The sequence below is a fragment of the Daldinia vernicosa genome, assembly GCF_022497035.1.
Source record: "Daldinia vernicosa strain CBS 139.73 unplaced genomic scaffold F5Y00scaffold_12, whole genome shotgun sequence".
Lineage (NCBI taxonomy): Eukaryota > Fungi > Ascomycota > Sordariomycetes > Xylariales > Hypoxylaceae > Daldinia > Daldinia vernicosa.
In genome coordinates this window covers 515191-533182 of record NW_025953928.1, presented here as the reverse complement: position 1 = coordinate 533182, position 17992 = coordinate 515191, and the positions used below count along the sequence as shown (strand labels likewise).

At 46.3% G+C, this 17992-nt stretch overlaps 5 protein-coding genes across 5 annotated transcripts; 2 read left to right on the top strand and 3 right to left on the bottom strand.

Annotated features, from left to right (window-relative positions):
- Window positions 1–905: 905 nt before the first annotated feature.
- F5Y00DRAFT_231477 (ARM repeat-containing protein) lies at window positions 906–4912 on the bottom strand. Its single transcript, XM_048007026.1, has 2 exons — window positions 4586–4912; window positions 906–4517 (listed from the first exon to the last, which is right to left on the bottom strand). Exons 1-2 carry the CDS (start codon window positions 4625–4627, stop codon window positions 1362–1364), a joined length of 3198 nt encoding a protein of 1065 aa, XP_047866942.1. The 5' UTR covers window positions 4628–4912; the 3' UTR covers window positions 906–1361.
- On the top strand, window positions 4548–6128 carry F5Y00DRAFT_24487 (DUF1749-domain-containing protein). The gene is made up of 2 exons (XM_048008898.1): window positions 4548–5622; window positions 5689–6128. Exons 1-2 carry the CDS (start codon window positions 5018–5020, stop codon window positions 5972–5974), a joined length of 891 nt encoding a protein of 296 aa, XP_047866941.1. The 5' UTR covers window positions 4548–5017; the 3' UTR covers window positions 5975–6128.
- A 715-nt stretch (window positions 6129–6843) lies between these two features.
- Window positions 6844–8933, top strand: F5Y00DRAFT_24466 (cytochrome P450 3A13). The gene is made up of 7 exons (XM_048008854.1): window positions 6844–7378; window positions 7466–7496; window positions 7552–7695; window positions 7747–7750; window positions 7800–7925; window positions 7978–8617; window positions 8675–8933. The coding sequence occupies exons 1-7, from the start codon at window positions 7050–7052 to the stop codon at window positions 8847–8849; spliced, it is 1449 nt and encodes a 482-aa protein (XP_047866940.1). The 5' UTR covers window positions 6844–7049; the 3' UTR covers window positions 8850–8933.
- Window positions 8934–12862: 3929 nt separating this feature from the next.
- Window positions 12863–14706, bottom strand: F5Y00DRAFT_231441 (uncharacterized protein). Its single transcript, XM_048007025.1, has 2 exons — window positions 13966–14706; window positions 12863–13929 (listed from the first exon to the last, which is right to left on the bottom strand). The coding sequence occupies exons 1-2, from the start codon at window positions 13990–13992 to the stop codon at window positions 13501–13503; spliced, it is 456 nt and encodes a 151-aa protein (XP_047866939.1). The 5' UTR covers window positions 13993–14706; the 3' UTR covers window positions 12863–13500.
- On the bottom strand, window positions 14136–16918 carry F5Y00DRAFT_24404 (uncharacterized protein). The gene is made up of 5 exons (XM_048008767.1): window positions 16199–16918; window positions 15966–16140; window positions 15416–15901; window positions 15108–15344; window positions 14136–15039 (listed from the first exon to the last, which is right to left on the bottom strand). Exons 1-5 carry the CDS (start codon window positions 16340–16342, stop codon window positions 14279–14281), a joined length of 1803 nt encoding a protein of 600 aa, XP_047866938.1. The 5' UTR covers window positions 16343–16918; the 3' UTR covers window positions 14136–14278.
- Between the last annotated feature and the right edge of the window lie 1074 nt (window positions 16919–17992).

The following is a 17992-nucleotide window of genomic DNA, read 5'->3' as shown; positions in this document are numbered from 1 at the left end:
AGTACCTACGTGTATATCCTCGTTCAGCTCCAAATTCTATAATTTTAGGCCGATAAGAGAGCTGCTCAGAGCCAATTACACGATGTACGTTTCCCCCCTACTACCCTAGGTACCCTGCCCTACCCTGGCTGTGGTGCTTGGGGAACCCCGGCTTGCATGTCTGTATGTATCGAGCCGCGTCGAAGCTGTACAACAGAATACAACCTGAATTGGTTTCTGGTAGGTACCTAGATAAGTTTTATATTTACTACATTTCTTATCATCAGCTAGATTTTTAACTCCGTAGTAAGCCAAGTAAGCATAGACTCTCGAGTATAATAGAGACATCCAAGAGAGCTCCTTGTTTTCAATGATGTTTGTTTGCCTTAAGGGTTCTCTTCCTTACAGATGCGCGTACCTAATAACGCTGCTTTGGGTAGTTTCCCTTGCAGATTTCTTTCAAGCTTGTTTGCTGCTGTTCTTACCCAAGATAGGTACTCAAGATATCTTAAAAAGGACGCGATCTACCTACCTAGGGGTAAGGATCAAGATTATTGTTTTATCGGTTGGTTTTTAGTATGCAATATGGCCAGCACGGATTATCTATCTCTCAAACGATAAGCGTTCATTCAAAGCAACTCGTCTTTTGATCGAGGGCCCGTTGAAGCTGAATGATTCCATTGCCATTGATATACATACGATAATATCTTACATAGGTACCTAACACATGTGCTGCCTTGGTATATGATGTCACTTTGCGGCTCTTCTGAAGCGAACCGACAACGGCTTGTTGGTGGACGTGTTACCTAATGGAAACGGTCAAGAAGACTGCGGATTGTCCTCCTTTTATATAGTAGCAAGGATTATGTACCTAAGTATTTATCTTATACACATGAACCTATATCAACCTATGGTTTAAAAATACATGACACAAGGCCCGAAATTTACGAGCTGACCTTGAACAATTGTATAGCTGTAAGCCGACGACCTGATAGGTACTTGGATGTTAAACCGCTTCTACAAGAGGAGGGACAGAGCTCCGGGGCACACGTCACGCGACGATAGGCAGACATCTCTGGAGGATAGCTACGGCATTAGATTGCTGTTCGGTGGCGTCCGTAATTCATCGAATAGGGTTGGATATAAGTAGACAGTGCTATGTGACTCTTTCCCGTGTCAGGTGACATGTCCTACTGTGATGTCGAAAAGTACCTACATTAGGCTTGCAATAGTTTGTGAGATAGAAGATGCAATTGGGCCTTTAGAATCGAGTCAATTTCCTAAATCCTCTATGTCTACTGTATGCATGCGTACACCGGTGCTAGAGTCAGCCAAAAAAAGAATTTCGTGCCTTCGCCTGGCTTTGGCTATTCCCATTGCTCCTACGCACCCCATGGATCAACAAAAGCTACTCCAGGCAAGATAGGCTTTTCCATTGGTTCAACCATGCCTCGCTCATACATCAAGAGCCACACTGCGTCGGGATCTACAGCCTCCAGCGCAGCCTTAGCTTCAGGATTCGTAGGTAGTGTATCTGCGAGCAATACGAGGATCTGATCGAATACGTCGTCATCAATCTGAACAAATGACACGATGGCGACGAGAAGCTCTTGCACTGCCTCCCAGACCTGCGCGGCTTGAGTAAATCTGCCTAGGCCCGTGCTTGACACGGCTCCGACTACTGTGCTCGACTCTTTGCCCCCGACATCGTCGCCAGAACGGCTTGGTATTAGGATATTGCGGTCTTGCTGATCATCACGATTCGCTCTAGTTTTCACTTTTGCTTTACTGCTCGATTGGGTCGCGTCCGCCTTAACTTTCCTACACCACCCACCAAGATTATCCCACCATTCCGTCTTGATCCTCGTGTTAAGGAAATCGCCGGCGCTCCGGCAAAGCGTAGCCAAAGCTTTGCAGGCCGAGATCACAACGAATGATTCAGAATCATATAACCTCTCAACTAGAACAGGCCAGACTGAATTGACAAGAGGTAAAAATGCGTCCTCGTCAGGCGAGAGCGCTGGGCAGACGGTAGCTAGAAGTTCCAGAAGCGATTTTCGCAGCGTTGGCGAGGGGGATGTTAGGTAATGTTGCGTTAGGTCGGTGATACGAGTAAGAATCTTGAAGCTGGGTGTTTTAGGGGGTGGCGGCTTTTCGACTTCGGTACTAGGCTCTTCGTCATCTTCATCATTCTCGGGCACGGTTGGATTTATCTCTTTCCAGGGGCGTTCTGGATGAGACCCGATATTTTCGCGGTGAAGTTCTTCTAGCCGCCGCTTTTCTTGTCTTTCTATCCGGCTAGAGAGAATATTGCACATGTCTTCGGTTGTAACCATGGCTTGTAAAGTTTTCTTGTGATCTTTGGTTGATGACTTCACTTCATCTAAAAGTAAATGGTCGGAGTGTGACCCTTGCTGTACCACTTCTGTAAGGACGCTAAATAAGCTCTCGGCAAATAAAGGGTATCCGTGATAGTTGTCGAGAGCCGCGAAAATCGATGCGATTACATCGTCGAGATACGGTATTAATTTTGGACCGGTAAGCCTTATCATCATTCGTAAGACTTGGGTTGATGTGGGGGATATATCAAATGTGTTCAAACGTAAGGATACCGAATTAACCATGTAGTCAACATTCTCAATGATTAGGTCAGTGACATTGGGGTATCCGCATGCCGTTGCAATGCTATTGAGACTGATGATCGCATGATCCCGTAATTGGGGCACCCCAGAACCTAGAAACGTCGTGATAGGGTACAACACATCAATAAGCTCTGGACGAAAGCTTTCTTTCATCCTCGAAGCGGCAAAAGTCGTAACTTCCAAAGCAAGAGCTTGTAGTCGCCAGTCAACCTCTTCTGCCTCGGCTTGGGAATCTAGGATTGCAACGGAGAAAGAGTAGAGGTCTTGGAAAATTGGTTCGCTCTCGTCTGTTATACCAGTTTCTGGGCTTAAATCAAGAAAGTCATCCAAATCCGAGGATTGAGATAGGCTCGACTTGATCAACTCGAAAGCTAGCCAATACGAGACCACCTGACTAGGCCCCGTAGAATCTCGGGCGTAGGTTAATAAATCGTCAGCCAATTTACCTTGCTGAGAGATAGACCCGAATTTTGATAGCAAGTCAAGGAGCGCCATTCGCGTAGACTTCTCGGTTTCTTGTGAGATCAGAATAGGCGGGAAGCTATTAGGTCCATCCTGTCTAACCAGATCCATATTCAACTCAATAGCATTTGAAGGAAGCTCCGACATTCCGCTCGATTTCGATGCTAGGACAAGTGCAGTAGTACTATCCCTCAAGGAGGCGGCTAGCGAGTCGTCTAGAATAGATGAGTCGATCTGAAGAGTTGTGATAAAATGCTGGCCTTTGATGATGTTTCGAATCGCTTGCTGTTTGATCTTGTCGTCGCTGGATTGTACCATCCGAGGAAGACTCGTAACCCAGTTGTATACCGTAGTCTTGATTGTGTCTCCCAGTTCTGGATAGATCCTAGCTAGATCAACTAGACTCGTCTCGAATACCGATTTCTCTTTTTCTTCATTTGTTAATATCATAGCGCTCTCAACAAGTATGGGTACACATTCCGCAAGAGATTCATGACACTCGTCTAGAAGGCTGATGCACAGCCTCTCCAGAGCAACCCGTATATCGTCGGAATCGGCATTCCGTAACTTTAGCACACTTGCAAGAGCAAGCTTCACCTTAGATGTAGTTGCCTTCAACCACGATGGCGACAGAATCTTACCCTCGCTAGTGTTTTCATTTTCATTTCTCGCTTGCTTCTTCATTATCCCCATAGTTTTTATATCTCCCAAGACCCTAGTGAGTACATCCTTCATAGCATTGATCCCGCCAATTAAGACTCTTCTCTGATATTTATATGCCACGGGAGGCGTGAGTAGCCTGCTGAGAGACGATACTATTCCGGGTAGAAAAGTAGCTAAGGCGGCTTGATCCCTAATTGCGACTAGAAGCGCATCCAGTGCTCCCAGCCCCTCGAGTCTAATATCGGACGTTTTACCATCGGTAATACTGTCTAGTATGACGGTGATAGCATGACCCAAGGCAGGTATCGCATTTGTATCTACCAGTGCGGCCGCGCTAGCTGATGAGGAACCGGCAGCTTTGATTAGCTCGGTTAATGCCCTCAGCGCTTCCAGTTCTGTCTCCTCTGGAATCTCATTTTTCTTCTCCTGGCCGGGAACACCACCAATGATGAAAGTAAGAAATATGAAGAGCTGCTGAGAGAGTTCATTGGGGACCTTAGATTTCCATCCATAATGAATCAATATTCGCAGGCATTTAATGGTTAGCTCTGTCAATCGGATAGGATATTGCTGCTGATTTCGTAAAATATTGGAGAGTGGGAAAAAGATATAATCAGCAAGCTTCTCATCCAAAACAGTCTCGTCGACAGAAACCTGTCGGTCCAGGACGGTAGAGAGGTCTTCGACCACGTTTAATAGGTCCTTAGCACTCGCTCTCTTGTCGGATGCACGAACAGTTAAATTGTTGATGGCGACGCATCGTGGTTTGAGCTGCCTTAAGATTAGTAATACGCTCCCATCACTAACGGGTGAATTTGACAAGGGATCATCAAACAAACCTCTTTGAAGAAATCATTCCTAGCGGAGGAGTTACTAGCCATCTTAGGATATATTCATCATTTCAGTCTTAAGCTTAGGTAGCTTTCGCTACAAAATGATGCGATGAGTTTTAAAGTTGTACTATGGAGGAAATTGGTCGATGTTTCGATGTTTCCTCGTTTGAAATAATTGTAGGCCATTGACTGACTGACGTAGAAAGTGCGTGTACCTCCTAACCTTAGGTATGCTTCTATCCAATTGCGCATTATGCATTTATGCATTCATGCATATCCCCTCAGGTGACTTCAACACTTGGGGATTTTTGCACATTAATGAATTAACAAGTCAGGTACCTAATTCATCTCAACCAAAAATTTTATAAAACTTATAGTCGCACGTCCTTCGAGAGAACAGATTGAATCTAATTAGGTACCTGTTAACGGGGAAAGAAGATGGCGCCGTCGGGAACCTTCACTACGACGGTGCACCCATTCGAATCTCCAACAGCCCACGCCTGTGCTTATGAAGTCGGCCTCACTAACGCAAGAAATGCTCTCGTGTTCGTCGGTGGGCTTGGTGATGGACCTCACACAGTGCCATATCCCAGGGCGATAGCTAAGCGTCTAGAATCAGAACATGACCTAAGCTATTCCGTCTTTGAGTTTAGGTTGTCCAGCTCTTTCTCGGGCTTTGGATTTGGCCGTCTAGCTAGCGATGTAGCTGATATATCGGCTCTCGTCAAGTATCTGCGGAGTATAGGAAAGGAACGTATAGTCTTATTAGGCCATTCCACCGGAAGCCAAGATTTAATGGAGTATACATCGCCATCCCATAATGCCGCGCCGGTCGAAGGGTACATTCTCCAGGCACCAGTATCGGATCGCGCCGCGATAGCGTCGGAAATGGGTGAATCTAAATTAGAGGAAAGTCTCGAGATTGCCAAACAGCTCATCACTTCTGGTAGGGGCCATGAGCGTATGCTGCCTGAGAGTCTCTCATCTTCCTTCCATGATACGCCGATATCTGCGTCGCGGTGGTACGCGCTTGGGGCAGCCGAGTACGTAATTTATTACCCAACATTCAACTCTTTATGACTCCTATATCTGACTTAGGTACTTAATAGTGGTGAAGACAATTACTTCGATCCCGGGCTCCCGGATGACATAGTTGAGCCTTACTGGAAGCGAGTAGACAAGCCAATCCTTATACTTCACTCGGGGAACGATGAATATGTGCCAAGTTCTATCGATAAAGATGCGCTTGTTCAGCACTGGAGGACACTTTGCCGGCCAGGCATTGCCAGTGAACTCTCGGGTACGATCCCGGGCGCCGGCCATAGGGTAGAGGAGCCGGAGGCAGAAGAATGGCTCGTCAACACGGTTGTCAAATTTTTGCAAAATATTAAATAATTCCCGACATGGAGAAATAAAAAGTAAAATGGAGCTATCGGATGAGGTGCCACTCTAAGCCGCGCTCGCTACTTCGAGGTCGGCGATCGCACAGAGTTCGGACACATCCCTTAGATTATCATCGCCGAATACCTACCTCAGGTGAACACCGATAGGACGTATTAAAAGTGCTGCTAGAAAATCTAATACCTGACCTTCCCCTCTTCTAATCATTTCTCCAACCCGACCATTTTCAATCCCAAAGCAAGCATAGAAATCCAACATACCTAGTCGCCATTTCATTACTCGCAGCTAGTCTATATTAAAGATGTGTTTTGGCGCAACGTGTCCAACTTGCTGTTAGTAATTCCTCAATATATACTTAGACCTTTAGGTAGCTTTAGCTACAAGTTTAGTGGTGTTGAGTTCAACTTATTAACGTTATCGTAGCAGGAAAATCATGGCGGGGATGCGGTTCGCATATCCCGTCGGCTCTTGCGGGGGTTCCGGAGAAGCAATGGTGCACTTGCCAGCCGCAAGTCACGATCGACGGAAAACCCTATCCTCCGTCGGCGAAGATGGCGATTCCCGGCCTGTCTTGGCTTGGTAGTATATTCGGAAGCGGAAGCGGAGGTGGGCAGAGCACCGGTGGTGCGGATATAAAGGGCAAGGAGGAGCTTTGACTGGGTGTTAGTCGACTTTGAATCCGGCTATTGAAGCTTATTTACGACTTATTGCTCCGCTCCTCGCAACTTGGGTTCCTATCACATGACAGTGATCCTCTCCTCCTCACCAATGCCCCTCTCTTAATCATCATTGTTAACCCCACGAGAGATAAGTAACCCGAGCTATGTCCATGAGGTAGGTAACCTTATTATGTGGTACCTACTTGATAAAGGATATCAGCTCGAATTATCTAACCTCTTTTTTCGTAATTTTTTGAAGAACGTACCTATGTATGGCAAGGTGTATTTCCTTAGGTGCCTACCTAGCTCTTATACTTAGCCCATATCGATCTAAGACTTATATATATTTATATATACCTACCTACACTCGTATTGCTACCTAGGGGGATAGTCTAGGGCATCATTCCAAAATGCTACTCCTTAATCCCTTCCTACTAGCTGTCGCGTGCTTTGCATTGAGCATCTTATATGTCTGGAAATGTATCGCTTCTCCTCTACGAACCCTTCCTGGTCCAAGGATCTCATTATTCAGTTCATGGGTTCTTAAGTATCATGAATTTCATGCCCATCGCACGAGATATGTCCATAGCCTCCACCAGAAATATGGTCCTGTTGTCCGGATAGCCCCGAATGAAGTATCGTTCGCGTCCCTCGAAGGCGTGAAAGAAATTTACGGTTCGGGTGGAAGCGGATACGATAAGACGGAATTTTATAATCTATTTACAATGTATGGCCGAAGGTAAGAGACAGATTCAAGTAAAAGCTGGTTGAAAACTCCTCGGTCAGATGTCGTAATGGATAGACAAGCTTACAAAATATCGCACAGGACTATGTTTAGTACCCTGAAGAGGGAGGATGTTAGTCCCCAATCAACCACCAGATGTATGAAAAGATACCCTAATAGATATTCAGCATTCCAGAAGGAAAAGAATCCTTGCAGACCGATACGCCAATACCAATATCCTAAAATCAGAATCGCTCCACGGGATCAGAGAACGGTCAAAACGATTTGTTGAGAGGTGTTCAAGGTTTGCTGGTGGAAGTATTGATATATTTGTGAGTTAATTTAGACATATGGTAGTAAATGGTATGCTAATGAGACGTTAGCTTTGTATGCCAACCTTGGTCAACTCTCAGGGGCTCACTAATGAGGTAACTAGGTCTACACGACTATGCGTTTGATTGCGTAACACATCATCTTTTTCATCCCTACGGATCGGACTCGCTCCGGAACCCAGAGGATGAAGAAATTATGAAGCAGGTGACTCTTGATGATAGCCTTCAGAGTCAGTCTTGTCCTAAGCCCATATATCTCATGTTTACGCTAATAGAAGCCAGATCGTCTAGTCGAGTACTATAACCCAGGCCTACACAAGATAATCGGCAATGCTCTATCTTTGTTTGCTAAGCCGCGTCAGACACCTCTGGCAGATGACTTAGTCATGTCCGCGAGTGCGAAGACTGGCCCCGCGCAGTTTACTCTGCTAAGTCGTATGCAGGACAAGAGTTATGAGATGGAGCACATTGACATGGCGGCCGAGTGTCTCGATCACATGACTGCGGGAATAGATACCACTGGCGATGCTTTATGTTTCCTAATGTGGGAAATCTCGCAGCCTAGATCATTCTATGTCCAGCAGCGTCTCCAGGAAGAGCTCCGTGCCAACCCCGAAGTAGCGTTTGATAAACTACCTTACCTCGACGCCGTCGTCATGGAGGGACTTCGTTGCTTCCCGGCAATTCCCATGTCCCTCCCGCGATACGTCCCTTCTGGCGGCCGTACCATCGATGGCTATCTTATCCCCGAGGGAACAATAGTGAGTTGCCAGGCGTACTCGACTCACCGCATCGACGAAACTGTATTTCCGCAGCCCGACACATTTGATCCGGATCGCTGGTTACAGGAGGCAGGAGAGTTGGAGAGAAAGCGACTATTCTTCGCTTTTGCTAGTGGTGGTAGAGGCTGTATTGGAAAGCAGTAAGTCACAACTGAACATGATTTTTAATGCATGTCGAAAATAACCAACGTCAATAGTTTGGCGCTTGCGGAGATGAAGACCCTGCTCAGAGACGTCTACTCACGGTATACTACCGTGCCTGACCCGTCTATGACTGCCGAGGATATGGAAATGTCCGACCTGTTAATCTCTACCCAACCTCGTGGGAAGAGATGTCTTTTGACGCTTATCCCGTCAGGGAATGAGGTTTAAAGAGGTTGAGTAGGTACAGGCTATCGAGAATGTAAAACTTTGTATGTCGAATGTATTAAAGGTCTGTATGTAGTGTACCTAACGAAACTGATACGTTGGTCTATGCGTTAGCCCCGTTCATATCCTACCCTAGATATGTACGTGGCGAGTGTGTCGTACGATATCATATGCCATACCAAAGACTAACTTTAGCTCCGAGTTACGCAAGGGGTTTTACGAAGGTTCAAAGAGACATTACTATCGTGGTTGGATCTCCTAATAAAGACCTATTCTTCGACGTGTCTCTCAGTGCGCTTAACTCGGCCAGAGCTATTATCTCATTGCCTTTTCCATCTATAAGCATGACCCCTTGCCAAGCCTGACTCGTACGAGAGCTAGAACCCAACAGGAGAGTCCTTGGATACATATATAGATATAGATGAACCCATCATATGATGAGACGGAGCGTGCCGTATTACTATGGAGTAAATACATCCCTCTTTCCTACTCTAGCATGTAGCTCGTATGTCGAGATGCCTCATCGGGTTGATTTCTTCGCAAAGTAGGAGTTTGCCGGCGAGTCCCTAGATCGAGGGGGCACGGATGAACCCGAGGGCGGCATCTAGGGCTGATGGTCTTATCGCCAACGCAGCTTTAAACGTGTTGTTAGTGAGAACAGCATTAAGAGTGGCTCATTAGGCATTCCTCCATGCGCAAGAGGATCACCTCCGCTATAGCTCCAAGCCAAATAAGGGCGACCAAGGGAAAGTGAGCCTGAATCAGTTTGGATTGGGACTAAGGTTCCCAGACCTCAAAGCGTTTTGTATACGATTCGACCCCTGAAATAATGTTAGTCTACGGTTCGTACGGCTGCATATAATATAATATTTAAATTTTAATACCTCAATATTTTAGAAGTAATTACTATAAGGAGCTGTGCGTCTTTGAAATGATATTATTTCTTCATTTACCCGGACATCGCAAATGGGGATTTAATATAGGAGTATTACCTTTATTGTAGGTATTAAATTATGTCGTTGGATACTAAAATATTATAAAATTTGTTTGACGAGAATAATTAATCCCCGGGGAACTCTAGGCCATCATATTCCACCTGGGCACGGTGATCGTGATTTCCATAGCGAGACCCGATGGTTTGGAACTCATTTAGGTAGACCTATGGGGAGGGGCCTTATATGTGTTACGGGTATATGGTTTGTGTTGCTATGTACAATACTTTGCTGGGTAGATACCGCTATTAGTACCACTACTCTAAGACACTAATACTAAAGTTTCGAAAATATAGATTAATAATAATCTAATTAGTTTATTATAGAATAGTATGCGAAGAAATCGGAGGTAATATACGAAACCGTTATGTTATTAAGTCTTGTACGAAGTAATAGTAAGGGGTTTCAAAAATTAATGGATAATTTGTAACTCTACAGGGCGCCGAGGCACGTGTGAAAGAAATAGCATAGAGGGAGCATTTGACTATCGTAGTAATGCTCTAATACGTTCATTAAGGAATTCATGAAAGAGCAGGTTGCATTTTAACATTGCAAACACGGGTGACTAACCTACATATTTCTTAGTATTGACTGTAAAGGGGAAGGTAAATGTGAAGGTTTATACACGGTCTGACGAGCTTGATGCCATTTCCCGTAGGGCAAGACTCCGCGAGAAAGGCGATATTCTAGATTCTTAAAAGAAAAGGGATGTGGCATTGATGGACGGCGACTGACAAGGGTTCCATATGCATCCTTCTGCAAACAATCCCCGGGGAAATGGTATCTCGCGTAGCTCCATGCTACATTACATGCTCTAAGATCGGTCTATGCAGCTGTATGCAACCCTCAAACGAGGCCACGGACTCTCGGCCAGCCACGGGACTGGGTATGCTGCATATGTCGGGGCGAAGTCTCCCCTTGACAGGCCTTGGCGGATCCTGCAACTGGACGAGCTAAGTCGATTACCGGTTGTTGAAAGACGTGCAGTTTCCTGTGTGTCTAACAGTGCTGATCTTCCAAATCGGTTGATGCTTACGGATAGCGTGGGGGTCAGAAATGTGAAAAGGGAAATCGGGGATAAGGTACGGGTGGAATATGGATGGACCTATGGAGTGAATAATCCATACCTATCCCATGCATATGGTAATCTAGATTAAGTACGGGACTAGGATGACGAGTATTAGTACGAAGCGAGGGAGAGAGCATGGACAGCACTAGCGCTTGTCGCCTCGAACTGTGAAAAGAAAACAGGGGGTTTCCTTTGGGAACACCCGAATCGAGCGGATATGTACAATACATTGGCATCTCTAAATCTACTTGAAACCCTGAATTGACTTTTCTACGTGTTCTAGAAAAGCCCCTATTCAGTAAAGGGCAAGTCCAGAGCCGATAGGAACCGGCAACAAATATACCCAGCCCAAAGGGAACTCTGGACTCTTTTTTTGCTCTTTGTGGCACATAACCTGGTCTCCGGGATTAGCAGGCCAACGACCCTCCATCGATGTAGGTATTTACGAATGTAGTGTTACGTCACGATATCCGGGTCCAACGACAGCCTCGTGGCGAAGGTTGAATCAGAATGGAGTAGGTAGATGGAAATAACATCGTTTATTCTCTCCTTTTGCATTCTGCCCTAAAGCTTCCTTCGCTGCTAAATCTCTGCTGATTATGACGTTAGGACAAAGACGAAAAGCGCAAGGGGTGGGTGAAGGGTTTTCCTATCCAGGTACCGAATCCGCAGCTGGATCTAGTCAGTCTGACGCAAGCCCGCAGATAATCGACACTCCATATACATACACGATCCGGCAAAGTACTAGGTTGCGGGCATACCATAGATCTATCCATATGCGGGTCAGCGTCAAAGCGACCTACCATATGGCGGCCCGATCCAGGCCAGGCCAAGCGCCGACGTATGAAGCCGAAAGAGCAGGTTGCGCGTTGCGGGAGAAGAAGAACGAGAAAAGAGGTGACGATCGTTTTTCCTCAACGCTGTTCCGATGGAGCTGTCACCAACCATGTCGTTTCCTCCCCCCCTTCCCCCCTGCTCTTATGAGATATGACCTGTAGGATATCTACATAAGGAGATTCATACCACCGATCCTTATTTTTCGCTATGTTATGCATCATCTACTGCCGGTCCTGCGTTATCTTGCGTTATGTGTGAGTAATCCTTTTTGAGACTGGTCCGATTTCCTTATAGCCACATTATTACCTACCCGGTAGTTAATAGTAGAAGTTTGGATTGCCTCTTAGATCTACGTACGTAATCCTTATTATTATTTTTTTTTCCCTTTCACCGCTCGTCGTTTGGGAATACCTCGACCATGTTTTATAGTCTTGGCATACACGTTTTTACTTGGGTCTGGTGGACACATTGAACAATGAGCCCGGATTGGTTCGGTGTCGGCTCCTAGGTAACATTGTACACTATCAGATGGTACAATTCAGGTCAGGGGTTTTGCGTTTTTCGTCGGGTCAGCGGGTCAGCGGTCTCTTTTTTTCGTGTCACTTTTCAGATATCTATAGATTTGGAGATCCAGAAGAGACAGCTTCAGGTTTGTGTGCGTACCGTACATATGCACGATGCACTATTATAACGTAATCTGAACGTGTATTGTGCATTTGTTGGTACTGGCTCGGATCGAATATGTATATTATAAAGGAGATCTCTTAAAACTTTATCTGATAATGATGCATTAAGCATTAAGTAGACTACATGTTACGGATCCGTACTTCCACATCCAACAACGGGAACCAAAAAGCGGGACGGGCCTTTACCCGTGTGAGTGGAACCTGAGGATATAGATGCCTATTATAGCTAAACTGTCCGTTTATGGCATCCAATTATTCTCACCATCGTTGCTGTTGGAGGACGAAAGAGTCTGCAGATTTACCTAGCTGCATTGTACTAGCTTCTTAAAGAGCAATTAGCCTGTCCATACTAACCCTAAACATGGTTGACACCGTAGGAAGTAAGCACTTAAATCATATTGGATACTGAGTTCTACACCGGTCGAATCAAGATCCCATTGAGCTCGGCTATAGGCCATAACATCGTCTTACTATATATCTCGATACGGAAGGGGAACAAAATTTAGAGTCTGAAGATAGTATAGCGTAGAAGGATTACTCCTTTAAGTGCTCACTCGTGTCAATTACATCCTAGCAAGGAATGTCTACATAGACGTCAACACGTAGATCACATGTCCCAAGCCACCTAGGTTCCTTCCGCTCAACCGGAACTGTCTAAAACAGAGCACAAAACAATTTACCAAACGAGCCAGCTGCCAGCCCAGCCTCGGTACCGCTTACCAAGCTGGATCCTCCATTTTCGCCCTCTTCCGTCCTCCCACTTTGCTCGCTCGTCGATTCAGAATATCAATACAGCATAAAATAAAATAAAATAAACGAAAGGAGAGTGAAGGGTAGGGTAACCTCCAGCATGAACTAGCTATACGTGAAAACACAAAAAAAGAATAAAACCCAATAATCGTGACGACATAACCTCAGCTCGAAAGAGAAATGTAGTAACACGGGAACAAGAACAGACGACCACCACCACCATCTCTTAAGCTAGGGTAGAATAACCCCTACTTGCTTCACCATGCGATCAAAGACTGAGTCTGGCGGGTGAAGCGTGCAGGTATAAAAGAACCGCCCCGTTAGGTCTCCCTTTCGACTCGTGTAGATCGTATGCCACCCAAGCTATGCAATAAGACGTAGCCAACTCGCGTGTTTATGATATAGTGGTTTATGAGAAGACATCGAAGCCGCCCTTTGGAGTAATCTCTCCCCGTTGATTGGTTGCCGCACCTTTGATAATACTTCACCATTGCCGGCCCCGTGTTTTTCGTCCCATCGGTAAGTTTCGTGTTATCGCATGACGCTCGCAGAGTTAGGTATCGACGGTATACAAATGTGACAAGGACTGGCCAAGCTTGGAACGCGAACAAAATAAATAGATGCAAACTGTTAGACCGGTCACGCCGAGGCTCTGTGAAATTAAAAAAGACGAATTGCCTCCGCCTCATATGCGCATGTGAGAAGAAGAATTCGATGGCGGTTTGTAGTAAGATAATAATTACCGCCCCCTGATTAAAATAAATCGATAGGTATTCAAGAAGGACGTTAGAGTACTTTGGATGCCATAGCATCCGGCCTCCGTCGTCCTCAAAGGCTACTCTGTATTGAGTCTCGAGGCAGCCGGTCAACAATTCGCGTTGACTTAATGCCAAGACTCTCAGCTCTCGAGCTAAGGTGAACAACTAACCCATCGAGGGCTACGCCGCACGTATGCAGGGGTGTTCACAAAACATATACAGTTAATGAGTTGCCTTAAGTTGGGGCGCAGACATTAGATAGGACTCTTCAATATGACGAGGACAGCCGCCAACGCAGCTGGTTGACAAGGCTATAGTTCCCCGTCGACTGGCGGCGAACCTATTGTGTAGGGTGCCGCGGAAGAGGGTCAGTCTTTATAGCTGACCCCGGAAGGGATCCTGGCTCGTGAGGCATATAATTGGTGAAGGTGGGTTGGGGGAGCGAACGAATCATTCCGTCTTGTTGTGTATTATGGCTCCTTGGTAGACCGTCAAACGATGTATTCATATACTGTTGACTGTGAGTCATTGGGACCCCTGCGTGGCCGACAAAAGGTTGATGAGCGTTGCTGGGCTGCTGTGGGAAGGTATAAGCTGACGGATTACTAGGTGCTGCAGAGCCGGTTTGCCATTGTTGATATATCGTTGGAGTTGCTGGGCTCGCGTATTCCGACGGTGTTGTGAACATGGACGATCTTCTACTTGAATCATGAGGACTGGTATACATATCGTGAAGGCCTAGGTTGGTAGATGGATGGAGAGGAGCTTGACTAGGCATACTAGGCGCTTCCACAAAAGTCTGCCGCTCAGTACCTATTTCACTGCCTAAAACCGGTTGGGGGTATTGAGTGTTGCGAACTGGCATCTCCCCTACGAATGTGTCGCTAGGTATTTGGGTGGTGGGACTTGGCTCAGTGCTATGAGTATGCGACTGGGTCATGAGCGTCGGCGGCATATTTGTTCTCTGGGGGGATGAACTGGAGGAATTGGGAGCTGGATTATGTTCGCCCTCATCTCTCCCAGGTGTTACATCCTCGGTGTCCGATACATACCCCTGACTAACACGGTCGTTGGGCATCACGTATACAACAGTTGAACCATCTATAATCATGATCAGCATTGACTTGATATACAACAACCTATACAACAACCGACTTGGGACTACTTACCGATTTGGCCATCTTTATATCGTTCCTCGAGATGAGCAACCTTAAAGATTTCTTTCAAGTAAGGCTTCTTTTGCAGATTGCTGGGGTTGTCCTTGTCGGTGAAGAATGACGATAGGGCCTCATTAGTAACCTCTTCTAGCTTACTCACATTGAGATAAAGCTTTTGGATACTTGGATGTTGAGCATGATTCGGCTCGACTATCATCCGAAGGATATGGTTAAGCAGATGAACCCGTTCTAATAAGACGATTGGTCATTGGTCAGCGTAAGTAATCCTTTACACAGTAACCGGTTTGTAGCCGCCTTACCGCGTTTGTACAAATGGTCAGGCTCCTTGTGCCTAACCTTGTGTTCTCGATTTGGCCCCCAAGGCTTTGGCCACCAATCAGGTGCTTTTTCATCTGCACCCGTATAAGGGTGTGTGGACTGCTTCTTCGGCTCAACCGCCTTCACCCAAGCTTTAGCAATTAGTTTGCATGCGCTCTGCTGAATAGTCTTAAATCGCTCTTCATAAAATGCCCAAACGGCCTTGTCGTCGCGGATTGTAAGGCCTCTTTTCGAGGGGCTTGATGATGGTGTAGGCTCGTCATCGTAGTTCTCGGGCTCGCGCCGTATCATACTTGCCCTTGGGCGTTTGCGAGCTTTGTAGTTTCCATCATCTTCGAAACTTGTTAAACTCATAGGTTGCCCATATCGACGGTCCTGTGTCCAACGCCTGACAGGGTCCATGGAGTAGCGGTTAATTTCTGTTTCGAAACCAAATTCTGGTTCGGTATATGCGGCGGGGTTCGAAGCTGAACCGGCAAGCCTTAGTTGAGCGCATTTGAAAGGTCTGATCGGAATCGGAATCGGACTTACCGGCCTGAACACGTTGTAGTTCACGACTGAGCGCTTCAACATCCAAGAACCTTGATATATTTATCCCCGGTATGTTGGGTGCTGTGAAGATATGGGGCTTTCCTTCTATGACGGGTATAACAACATAGAATTCTGCTGAGATATTGCAGTACTCGCGTAAAGCTTTGTCGATAGCCTAGTTATACCATGCTCAATACTACATATTCAAGAGAATGGAAAACTATCTCACTCACCATAGGAGGTCGCCGTATATCTTGCTGCGAGTCTGCGAAACGACCCTCGTCGGGAACTGGTTCCATAGGAAATCTATCCTGATGGGGCCAATAGGCTGTTCGAGACGGGAAGTGCTCCCTCGGTTGGTTGGCGTCTTGCACCATGGTTGAAGGGAGTAGAAGTAGACGAAATTCGAATTTAGTTATTCACGGTAGAGATTATATTTCACGGCCCCGGTCTCACAGTGGGTGATGCCAACTTTGCAGAGCCTCCACTACTGACGACGTCAGTTCGTCACATGCAATGCTCGTCTCTAAGGTCCGGTCAGATCCTTTTCGACAAAGTCGCCGATTCCCGACCTAGATGCGGTGTCGAAGTATGTCTCACAAATGGGAGCGGTAAGACGAGACTGGACTTGATAACGATGATGAGAAAAATGAAAACACCGGTTGAGTGCAGTCGAAGGAGGATTGTCCGTCAGAGCTAGTATATGTTGTGACAAGGCAAGAAGAGATGGAGCGCGTGCTTGATATATGTGCGAGGGTGTAGTTAAACAAGAAGTTGTGACAAGATAAGAGTGTAGTACATTCGTATTGACAGACTCAAACGGGCTTAAGAAGAGTTGGACTGTTGGAGTAAACTGTCGATATGGAGAAGCTAGCCTAATAGCCAAAGCGCACACGCCGAGGGCTGAGTCTCAGACGGGATAGTCTTTCTTTGTTTTAGAAACGGCAGCGGGAACTTGCTTCCTAAGGAGGTTGGCAGGCTGGCAGGTCGGGGCGGACGGGATATCAAATAAATGTGCTATCAGACTTAGATGCAGAAACCTGGTGGGCGGCTGCGAACTAGGCCGAGCTGAGCATGGGTCTAGTGGCCAACAACAAAGAAAGGACAATACCGTAGCGTCAGAACTGAACAGCCTTGCGTGTTCGGTTTAATGAGCTGAGCAGGCCCGTCCTAGATTCAAACGGGATCGTCAACTAGTCGCAAAGGTTACGCGTAAAGGACGGTGGATGTCCTCTTTCACTTTTACAAAGTTGTGAGACATCGAGTAGTGAGGCCACTTTCACTTGCTTGTAGTATGCTTCGTCTTGGTTTCCGAAGCTGTCTCAGAATCAGCGAGAGGTCGTTGTTGTGAGGGTGTAAAGTCAGCTTTAATATAAGAAAGGATTAGTATTTGCGGCTGGATATCATCGTCATCCATTACATTTCGAACCGCAAACCTGGGACGCACTGTGAAAACAATCGTATTAAATGTAGGTATTTACCAACCAATTTAGAGGGAGCCCATTGAGCGCTATGGATCTAGGTGGGAAAAAAAAAGCGGTTAACTAGCTGAAGCTGGACGTCACCACGAATGCCGGCAGTCTAATGCGAGGGATAAGTGATGCAGCGGAGTTCAAAGGCTCGTAAAACCATGTGGTTCCCACACAGCTCATGCGGCAAGCGGCAGTGGTCCTCGGAGGGGGAGATAAGCAGAAAAAAAAAAGAGCTGGCTCTCTCAAACGATTGCGATGGGTGGGATCTATAGACTGGGTGCTCGCGCAGAAACAGATTACAGCGGCGGGTTTCTTCCGCTATTTGTTGAACTGATCAAGGTCCCTTCTCGTGAATAAACTTATGGCGAAATTGGAGAAAAAGAAAAGGGATCTAGACGACGGCGAGAGGCGAGGCCGGTGGAGAAAATACTGCATGTATGTAGTCGTAGTCCCGTAGAGCGAAAGGAAAAATCAAAATCAAATCAAATACAAAATAGACCAAACACAAAGATGGCAAGGATCACGAAGCAAAATTCACGAGCCCCTGCCCCTCGT

Excerpts from the sequence above, each read along its gene's own strand:
- F5Y00DRAFT_231477 (XM_048007026.1), bottom strand. The coding sequence starts at position 4,627 with ATGGCTAGTAACTCCTCCGCTAGGAATGATTTCTTCAAAGAG. Across the intron at positions 4,518-4,585 it reads GGAATGATTTCTTCAAAGAG|CTCAAACCACGATGCGTCGC; the intron begins GTTTGTTTGATG and ends ATCTTAAGGCAG.
- F5Y00DRAFT_24487 (XM_048008898.1), top strand. The coding sequence starts at position 5,018 with ATGGCGCCGTCGGGAACCTTCACTACGACGGTGCACCCATTCGAATCT. Across the intron at positions 5,623-5,688 it reads TACGCGCTTGGGGCAGCCGA|TGGTGAAGACAATTACTTCG; the intron begins GTACGTAATTTA and ends GGTACTTAATAG.
- F5Y00DRAFT_24466 (XM_048008854.1), top strand. The coding sequence starts at position 7,050 with ATGCTACTCCTTAATCCCTTCCTACTAGCTGTCGCGTGCTTTGCATTG. Across the intron at positions 7,379-7,465 it reads TTTACAATGTATGGCCGAAG|GACTATGTTTAGTACCCTGA; the intron begins GTAAGAGACAGA and ends AATATCGCACAG. Across the intron at positions 7,926-7,977 it reads TCTTGATGATAGCCTTCAGA|ATCGTCTAGTCGAGTACTAT; the intron begins GTCAGTCTTGTC and ends AATAGAAGCCAG.
- F5Y00DRAFT_231441 (XM_048007025.1), bottom strand. The coding sequence starts at position 13,992 with ATGCTATGGCATCCAAAGTACTCTAAC. Across the intron at positions 13,930-13,965 it reads GGCATCCAAAGTACTCTAAC|GGGGCGGTAATTATTATCTT; the intron begins GTCCTTCTTGAA and ends TATTTTAATCAG.
- F5Y00DRAFT_24404 (XM_048008767.1), bottom strand. The coding sequence starts at position 16,342 with ATGGTGCAAGACGCCAACCAACCGAGGGAGCACTTCCCGTCTCGAACA. Across the intron at positions 15,902-15,965 it reads ACTACAACGTGTTCAGGCCG|CTTCGAACCCCGCCGCATAT; the intron begins GTAAGTCCGATT and ends TTGCCGGTTCAG. Across the intron at positions 15,040-15,107 it reads ATATAAAGATGGCCAAATCG|ATGGTTCAACTGTTGTATAC; the intron begins GTAAGTAGTCCC and ends TCATGATTATAG.